Here is a 10201-nt window from a genome sequence, read left to right on the forward strand (position 1 = left end):
TGGTTTACATTAAGCCCAAGGCATCAGACATAGCTCATCTGTGATTTTTGTGACATCACTATACTTGCGTGTGCATGTGCTTGTGTGTTTGCAATCAGTGTGTGATGAGTGGGTGCCTGGAAGAAAGAGTCAACGGGTTTGTGGAATTTTGCTTTGGTGGCACAACTCTGATATGAGGTCACCTCGGGCGTTAGTCATTAGGAGGGAATGCATTGTGGCTGTTTTTAAGACATGGCAGTTGTTCGCATCCGCAACGGCCACACAATGAATGCAGGCCTTAGAAAGTTGACTTGAATTGGCTTCGGTGAACAATGTGAACGGCATAGTTTGGGGGACATTTAACAGCTGGCTGGTGCACGTGGATTAGAGGCACCTCAGGGGCTCGGCCGTGGCTCACAGTATTTTCATAGGGAGAGTTAAACGTGTACAAACAAAAACAAAGCACATACCTGTTGTGTGTCTTCTTCAAACTTTAAAATATGTTCATGTATTGCCAAAGAAAAGCATAACACACAAATTGTATATTATAATTTAGTGCATCTTTTATTTTAATAATCATCCGGTACAATTTCTGTGAATGAAATATTGGTAAATGATTGTACTTCACATGACCTTTGTACATGATAATAAAACCCGTAACAATCATTTGCAGTATTTTCACATGCACATCCTGTCAAGCTAAAAGTTTCCAACATAATCAGAGAACATTATGCAACATACAACAACAGCAAATGTACGTTTACACAACACACAGCTATCAAATAAAATTAAAAGCAAACTAATACTCACGGGAATTGCCCAAAAAACTTTTCTGGTTCAGCTAAATCAGGCTACACTATAGTTTCACAATATCAAAAAGAATGATTACACTTTGTAACAACAAACTCAATAACTCTCTAAATGTGTTGAGGCAAATTATACAAGTAAACACTAAACAATAGAATAAACCACAAGAGCATTACTAATGATGCTTGTTTGTAAAAGTAGAACATGCAGCATTTTAGACTATAGACAGCTTAGCAATATTTAAAATGATGTCTCTGTGTGTGTTTTCACCTGATCTACAATGTGATTAATTATCCAACATCTACATTTCACCTCACTAAAATGCACTACAAGAAAGGATGAAATAATAGTCAAGTGACTAATTCACTAGCTCTAAACAAGTTCCTTCACGGTTGTAATGTTCCACGTCAGTCTATAAATAGGAAGATGTCTTGAACTCATCCGGAACGTCGCTGTCCAGTTTACAGATCACCTTGTATATGGCCTTTTTCCAAGAGGGGTCTGAATCTTTGGCTGCAGAAATGGCACTGTAAAACTCGTGCAAGGTGATCTCAGAAACCTCGAGGAATCTGTCTGGCACCTGTAACAGAAAATAAGTGGAAGCGTTGAAGATAAATCAATAAATCTTATTCTAACAATGAAAAAGTACTTTGTGTTATGCTGTGTTACAAGCATACTGAACAATCTGTCTCAGTTTTCCAAAACATATGAAATGAAGACCTGTAGCACAATTCTTCAAACACTAAAACTGATGAAAGGGAGCTCATCTCTTTGTTCTCTGCACACATACAATAAATGTGATGCTGTGATCATTAGCTTTCAGTTAGAGGCCTCTTTGATTAGCTAGTGTTATTTTCTTGAACATTAACTAACTACTGGTGAGCTTTCTTCCCACGGAGCGCTGACAATAAAGAACGGTTCTGAATCCCACAAGGAACATGGCAAGAAGATTAAAATGATTTGATATAGGTTGTGTTTAGGCATAAACTTAGACATTATTGTGGTTAAGTAAGGATTTGATGCCGTTAAACTTGGGCTATGTGTCCAATAATTAAACCAGGATTCAAACGCATCAACAAAGGAAGTCTTGATGCAAGGGATGCTGGGAGAAACCCGCCCTGCAGCCCTTGTTTCCCATCCACTGACCAGTTAATACAACAGTTGTTGGCATACGTTATTTTTCTTTCCCCTCATCTCCTGACACAAAAGCATCCCTGGGAAAGGAATGTCTTGGTCCCAAGGTAAAGAAAACGGTCCCGTCCCTTTCCCACCAAACAGCCTTCTCCCTCGGAATCCACAGCGTCTTTCTCAGCATTCCGCATCAGTAGCAATCTCAGTCTCGCTCAGGCGTACTGGTCCTCTAATCCTGAGTTGTTTTAGTGGGATTTTGTGGCTTCCTCTTCCCACAGTTTGATAAAGCATCACTCTGGAGTTTAGATAATGGCTGTAAAGGCTGGCCAGCCACAGGTGCAGTGTGACACACAGGTCACCACACGACATACGTGACCATGGCTACATGCTGACAGGAGAGCATACTTCAGCAGGTTGGTAACTGCTGTGATGAAAGGGTCAACTCGAATGCTTGGGCATTCTGGGAAATATGCTTATTCACTATCTGGCAGAGTCAGATTCAACGATTGATACCGCTCTCATGTCTATGTGTTAAATATCTAGCAGCAGCCAGGTGCCAGTTAGCTTTGCTTAGCATGAAGAATAACAAAAAGGAGAAACAGCTAGCCTGTCTCTGTCCTAAGGTAACAAAATCCACCTACCAGCAACTCCAGAGCCCACTAATTAAAAACAAAGTCCAAAACAAAGAATTCAACAATTCATGGTTGCTGGGCAACTGCTCATAATTTCAAAAATAAATAAAAGATATTCCATGTTAATTAGTGAGCTTTAGAGGTGCTGGTCGGTGGATTCTGTTAGTTTCAGAGAGAGACAGACTACCTGTTTCCCCGTTTCCAGTCTTTATGCTAAGCTAAGCTAAACGCCTGCCATAAAATGGATAACCTTGTTCATCCATCACACAAAGTACAGAATGAGAGCAGTACCTCTTTAGACAAAAACTCATGAGCAAACATTCTGATAGAATCATCTCTACGCAAACAATACAAACGATAAAAGAGGAATGACTAATGAGTGACACTTACGTGGAAGTCATTGGCTTTATTGTAGTGCATGTTCAGTGCCCGGAACAGCTCTGAGTCCCTGCTAACTGTCATGTCTTTGACATCACTGACGCCGTCAACGATAGCCTGGCGGGCAAACTTCTCCATCTGGATGTAGTAGAACTCCCTGAAGTTACTGAACCACTTGATCAGCTGAGAGGTGATGCAACGGTTGAACTGGAAATGGAAGAAAAAACACAAGCTTATTTTACCATTCATAAGCTTACAGTCGAGGATTCAGGGGTCCTGCATCGACAATGATCTGTAATAATTGACAATCTGTCTTTGAGCAAAACAATGAATCTCTAGCAGCTCGAGAAGTGCTTCTCCGACCTTTGATCTCTGTGTGAAGAAGGCAAAGGAACGCAAAGACCATCCTATTTGGGATGAATGAAATACGTCATTTCAGAATTTATTTTAGACTTCAATGAGTGCATATAAAATGTTAAAAGAATCTTGATCTCAAAAATCAAATGGCTGACTGATGCTTTGGCATTAGCCACCCTTTCCATAATTGACTGAAACCTGCATTTGGTACCTGTAGGGCAAAATGCTACCAAATGGTCCGTCACTCTACGCAACATTAATTGCTCTGAGCTTTTCCCACCAGTGTCCGGGGTGAAAAAACATCTGTCAGGGCTCTGTATTTCTAAACTCAGTCTTGACATTAGTCTTGTTATTCTATCTCCTCATCCAGAAAGACAGAAAAAAATGCCTAAGGGCTGAGCAGGCATCAAAGACGCTTCTTCTCTCTGGTGTGGTGGGTGAAAAAGCGGCAGCATAAGGACAGAAGGAAGCTTCCCTCTCAATGACTCGGGCTGATAGGATGGAATCAGACACTGGGATTAGTTGCTCTTTTGTTCAGTGCCACTTCCCACCACAGGATTGTAAGCAAGGAGGAGACGTTCGCAGGGCTGCAGCAACAGCATCCTCCCCCCTGACCTCGGGGGTCAGAGCAGATTGAGATACAGGGGCCCACACTGGCTCAAAGATCCAGGGCCATGGTGGAAGGAGAAAAGATAGAAGAGGAGATGGAAGAGAAACTCAAGGGAAAATTAGAAGGTGGGCAAGAGAGGAGGTAAGAGTGGGAGCTCGTACGCAGGAAGCATGTACTGTTCCTACTGGAAAAGATTAAAGAGAAGAAAGCAGAGATAAAAATGATGAATGAGAAGAACACACAACAGGAGACAGATAAGGAGACAAGAAAGAAGACAAAAGAAGGAGATAGAAGAGGAGGCATGACACGAGCCCAAGGCCAAAATACACAGGATGTTGTGTTTAGGGCCAGCTCATCGCCGCCTGGTTGCTGCCGCACAAGTCTCTAATACCAACTGTCAGTTGACACTCAATAGCAATGCCTTGCCTACAGAGTCCTTTGTCACTCCATTTGCTGACTGGAGTGGCTTTTTTAAAGAGAGAATGCCCCTGTATCTCCCTCTGCCCCCAGGACATACTAGCAGCTCAGTGGCTTTGTTGTTTAAACCCTCTGCGTTTTTGTTTCTCTCCTCCGACACACTGCAGATTTTTTGTCCCAAACACACACTGAAAAGTACATACCCGAAGTTAAACGCAGGGCAAACAATCCTGTTGGTTGTTTGTGACTTTAAATGAAAAATGAGATTTATTTTACACATTAAAAAAAAATACCTTGACATCAGGGAAGAAGGTTTTCAACACATTGGAGCTGGGGTAGCGGGTATAGAAGAACATTAGCTTTGCCTTCTTCAGATGGCTTGGAGTGAGACCCTCCTGGATGTTCACATTGACGTTAAGGCAGAAAAAACTGGCAATTAAATACAACACCCGGCATACAGTGCTTTGCAAAGTGATAGCAGACCAGAGTATTGTGTTGCCTCAATCTTCAGCTAAATTGAATTTCCCTAAAGAACAGCTCGGCATTAACCAGGGAGTCAATAATGACCCTAACATGTGCTTATTGGCAAAACAGAATTACGAATTAGATTAGAGATTTTTAATTAGAGAGCAAAGCACTTCATGCCTGGATGTTATGACAGCTTGTTTTAAAATGTTTAGAAAAAAGGAGATGCTAATTAAGTTGATTTAAAGACAACATATGTTGCCCATTGGGAAAAAAATCTTGCAAAAACTGTGAATTTTGTTAAATGTTACAAAAAAGTTACAAACAATATATTTTCTAAAATGTTTCTTAGGTTATGTGGTCAAAAACAATTTAAATGGTGTAACATTCAACGTATATTTTCTTTATTGTCAATATTCATGAATGCAATACCTCCTCAAGCGTTCCCCCTATGGCAACGAAGAGACTCAGAAGCATTTCGTCTGTAGTCCACCACCACCACCACCACCACCACGCCTTAGGTCATAATATTTCCTTATCAGGTCCCCACGCCATACATTTATTAGGGAACCCTACCTTTGAAATACGGACGTTTGGATGAAAGATTTATGTGGTATTGTTCAAAGAGAAGCAGAGCTCTTTGCTCCATAAAGATAAAGTGAATCCCGAGAGGCACCACATAATATTCCTATCTAATGCCTTGCGACAAGAGAATCCACAAAAATGAACACTTTAGTGATTATTTTAGGATACTTTACTTTCTAGAGAGCGATAGTGAACAAATTATTTATTTTAATTAACTCAGGCAAAGAAAGATGAAATGTAGATATTATTCGAATCATATTGATTGCGGATGTTAGCAAACAAAAAACTCACATTTTTCCCTGAATAGAACAACTTATCCCAGGGAGACTTTCTTTGAGTTCCTATGCGGCAAAACAACTGTTATCTTGCACTCTATTTCAATCATGTACATTCTTACAAAGGTATCCAACAACAAATGCTCAAGACAAGAGCTCAAGTGTTGTGGTTGGGAGGCACTTTTGGTTTCCACCAGCACTCAGATGTGACCTTTTAGATGCACCCCTATCACTCTGATGATGGAGAAATAGATCCTGCACCTTTTCAAGTCTGAAAAAACGATGCTTCCTGAAACAGAAACTGATGCTTTTTCTGCCTTTGAAAAATTGGCTTTTGTTCCTGGCAATTCTTATCAAAGCCTTGTATTCCTTTTTATTTGTCTTTTTCTAAACTTAAAGTCATTACCATGCTAAGATTAAAGAAGATGCTATAATTTTCTATTGGGTTAGCAAGATCAAAGAAAAAATTCTCCTTGAAGTTTGCTACTGGACCTGCCCATGCTGCAATGAGCTTCAACCAGCCATTGTTCAAATGGAAGAGCTATGTGATGAAGCAATATAGGGAGGTTGTGTAAAATAAACAGATATACACAGTATATGTGAGATTTTTCAAATCTATTCAGCTGTTGCTGGAATAGTACAGAATATGATGTTACCAGGATTTTCACTGCAAATTTGTGCAAGTAGGTTGTGTTTGAAGTCTTTAAAAAAGAAAGGTATTATAAAATGTAGTCATTCTGTAATATCTGTTTTGTATTTACACAGTAAAGTCACTGTTTGGTTTTTTACATCACTGCACTTTTAACCTACATCTATCAAAAACACACCTTTTTTTAATCATCATTATTAAATAATATAGTTCTTAATCCTGCATCAAGAAAAAGAAATATTTCTTTTAAGTGAAAGGATATATTGAGTGACATGTAGGGGTTTCGCTCAGCCATGCTCTGCAGTTCACCGCACTCAATCTTGACATGAGGGAGACACAGGTTGTCGACCGTCACCGCCCCCAGGCCGGAGGGACGAGGGTGGTGGCCGAGGTGGCTGGATGTCACCTTGGACCTCATGGCAATGGTGTCCCAGGGCAGGTCCACTGAGTCGGGAGAGGTTCTGTCCATTGATGGGGGCATGCAAGGGAGACCCCCGAAGTTGGAATGGGGTCCGTACCTAAGAAGATGCTCTAGGATCTGACTGTCATGCAGAGGGGTGCTGTAATTGAACTGAAATGGTGTCTGGTGCACAGGATAGGGCCTCTTCACTGTCGGGGTGACTGAGCTCAGAGGAGTCACTGCCGGCTTGCGGACCACCAGTGACAGTGCCTCTGTCTGGTCCTGTGGGCTTTGAGCCTCAGAGTGTTCATAATACTCCAAAGAGCAGGGTTTCACTACAGCCTCCCCAGACTGGGAGTGTTCCTGGTTGGAACCCACCTGCTGGCTCTTTCTGTCTGACCCCATGCTGAGCTGCATTTCTGGAGATGAGCACATGCGCTGCTGAGGGGACAGATCCAGCCCAGTGGAGGACACCTTCTTGAACACTTTGTCCACACAGTCATTCACAGCCCTGGAGAGCTCGTGCTTCAGGGTTTCCTGAAGGTTCTGACTTTCTCTCTGGTGTAACAGGTAACCAACTACTTTCATTTGGTCTTTACACTCTTCAGTCACTCTGCTATTCTTCCTTTCAAAAACATCTTCAGTGCTTACGTAGCGTGGCTCTGTGCTTTCTCCCACAGTGTCTTGCTCAACAGTAACTTCTCTCTCATCTCTGTTGTTGTGTTCAGGGTCCTCCTGGTTGTAAACTTGAAGGAACTTTTCCTGAAGCTGACGCAACAGCCTCTGCATGCTGTGGAGCTGCTCTTTCAGCTTGTGACACTCCTCATCCTTGGTGTTGCAGTTATCACCACTGCTGCTCCCAGGTCTTCTGTTTGCCGGTCCTCCTACACTATGTTCCTGATGTTGAGGCAACCGCTGCTTACGTTTGTTCTCTCTGTATGCTTCTCTGCCCTCCCTTGTGTCTCTGGCATCTGTGTCAGACCTCTCACTTTCTCCATGTTGCCTGCTGTTGGGAGAGCCGGCCATGACTCTGATAATGTTCTCCACTCTGGCTCTCTTTGCCTGCAGGTGGTCAGTCATGGGATGCTCCCCCTCCAGGCTGGCTCCTGCAGAAACATGACCGCTGGGGGAGGCAGCTTCCACCATGCTGTCCTTTGAGGAGACGCTGCACTGGTCCTCCTGGCCGGAGTCAGCGGCAGTGCAGCTGGAAAGGTAGAAGTGACTTTCATCTAGTGCCCTCTTGTTGTGGATTGTCTTGCGGAGGAGTTGAGAGATAATGGATCCGCTGGAGTATGAGGCCAGAGGCTCATCATACATGTTTCTGCGGAAGCAAGGCAACATGACATCAGGTTTGTTGTCCTCTAGGCAGCCTTCACTGGAGTTGTGCATGTTCTGGTCGGGAAGACTGAGGTTCATGCTCACTGAGAAAACTGGCTGCTTCGGCTACAGGCGTTTTGCAAACAGAGTTATGTAAAAATGCAAGAATCTGAAAGGACGAAAAAGTAAAACAGTTATGATAATAAATAATGAAAAAAAACAATGTGCTATAGCCGTGACATTTGATATTAATCGTGACATTTGGAATCAAACTGTTAAAGCAATGTCTCTTTATGCTTGGGTAGATAGCAAAGATAAAGTATATTAATTTGTAAAATTATTACCAGTACATTTATTAAATATATACTACATTCACAGGTAACTCTGTCATTTTGTTTAGAAAACCTAAAGTTACACCTGTGATTTTAAAATTCCTACATTAACATTAAAATGTAGAATTACTGTGTCATAAAAAAATCTAAGAACCCTACATTATTTTGCAAGATCTTCAGAAATGAGGATCTTGCAAATAATGTAGGGTTCTTTGATTTTCTATGAAACAGTAATTTTAAAATTTTAAAAAGGAGAAATCCTTGATTAATAAGGGAGTGTGTTCTTTTGTATCATTTCATCTTAAGTCGTAATAATAACACAAAGGATAAAAAGAACAACTTAAATATTCATTAAAAGGTAAATTCCAGCTTCTGAAAGCCACAGACCACGCACAAGAAATGTCTCTGTGTGAACATTATAGACAAGAGAACGTATTATGAAAACATCTGTTTTCTTTGGTTGTCATCTTAAGGTATGATCAAGACATGATCTTCATTGATAAAAGAAATAAACTCAATTTTCTTATTCTATGGTCACATGGCTTAATGAATTTAAAAGTTTATCTAATAATACTTTTTGTGCTGTAACACCTTAACTCCCAACATGGACTGCAATTTCATTGTTAAACTAATTATAAAATACTTCTGAATGAAATGATGCACTTGAAAAGTACAGATTCTACTTTTTATTTCTAGACATTGGATTCTATATCAGTCCCACTTACGTTTCTATTTTCTTACTTTTAATATAAATAAACATGTTATCAGTAAGACCAAACTCCTTTAGGAAAAAAATTGTAAAAACAATTCAGTTATTTCAAATCGCAAAAATAAATTGTCTTGTTTAATTTACTCTTTACATTTAGAAAATATAATGCAGTATACCAGAGGCTGTAGACCTACTGGTTGTGAGTAAATGGTGAATTAGCTGATGCCCAAATAAAGAAGAACATAAAATGTAGCTACAGTGGCTATAATTCATTTTTTTAAATGTGGTCCTAATTTGTATTTACAACTATAATCTCAATAAGCAAACCAAATACTTTTTTAGTTATAAAAACTGAAACATTCACTTAATAATCAATAAACGTTTGATAACCCTAATTAAAACCTCACCAAACGTGCTGTCAGTTGTGCTGTGAAAGCATGCGTCAGTGTCAAAATCACCTCCCACGAAAAACCACTAAACTCCAGTGATGAGTTTTTAAGCAGTGTGAGCTGCATGCATGCACTTTGTCACACTACGGGGCTGCAGTTTAACCACGATCACAGAGAGAGAGAGAGAGAGAGAGAGAGAGAGAGTGTGAGCGGCTGTGATGGGACCTTACCTGTTGCGCCGGGAAGTGCTGCCGAGCTGATGGCCTGCGCACACTGTGAGATGGGCAGTAGCAGAGCAGGAGAGTCGAGGCATCAGAGGGAGCTGGGGCGTGGCCATGTGAAAGCAATGAGGTGGTCACACATTACCCACATAATGTCAAGAGGAGGAAAGTATGTGTAAGGTGTTGGACTGATAGCTAGTGATTGAAAGGTGGATTTCAAAATACCTATTTTTACCTAATAGGTAGGCCTATTTTGGGAACATGCATATATATATTTAAAAAATCCCGCCCACCCCTTGTGGGGTTGGTATGTGTCATCCTCAAGCTCGGGTCCTCTACCAGAGGCCTGGGAGTTCGAGGGTTCTGCGCAGTATCTTAGCTGTTCCTAGGACTGCACTATTCTGGACAGAGACCTCTGATGTTTTTACCTGGAATCTGCTGCAGCCACTCTCCCAGTTTGGGGGTAACACCCCCCAGTGCTCCGATTACCACTGGCACCACTGTTGCTCTTACTTTCCACATCTTTTCTAGCTCCTCTTTCAGCCCTT

General features: G+C 41.2%; 1 protein-coding gene across 1 annotated transcript; it reads right to left on the minus strand.

Annotated features, from left to right (window-relative positions):
- Positions 1–541: 541 nt before the first annotated feature.
- Positions 542–9728, minus strand: prox2 (prospero homeobox 2). Its single transcript, XM_034857640.1, has 5 exons — positions 9663–9728; positions 6551–8171; positions 4605–4715; positions 2940–3134; positions 542–1366 (listed from the first exon to the last, which is right to left on the minus strand). The coding sequence occupies exons 2-5, from the start codon at positions 8099–8101 to the stop codon at positions 1199–1201; spliced, it is 2025 nt and encodes a 674-aa protein (XP_034713531.1). The 5' UTR covers positions 8102–8171; positions 9663–9728; the 3' UTR covers positions 542–1198.
- Between the last annotated feature and the right edge of the window lie 473 nt (positions 9729–10201).

This window comes from Etheostoma cragini, chromosome 20 (genome assembly GCF_013103735.1).
Source record: "Etheostoma cragini isolate CJK2018 chromosome 20, CSU_Ecrag_1.0, whole genome shotgun sequence".
In the NCBI taxonomy this organism is placed as follows: Eukaryota; Metazoa; Chordata; class Actinopteri; order Perciformes; family Percidae; genus Etheostoma; species Etheostoma cragini.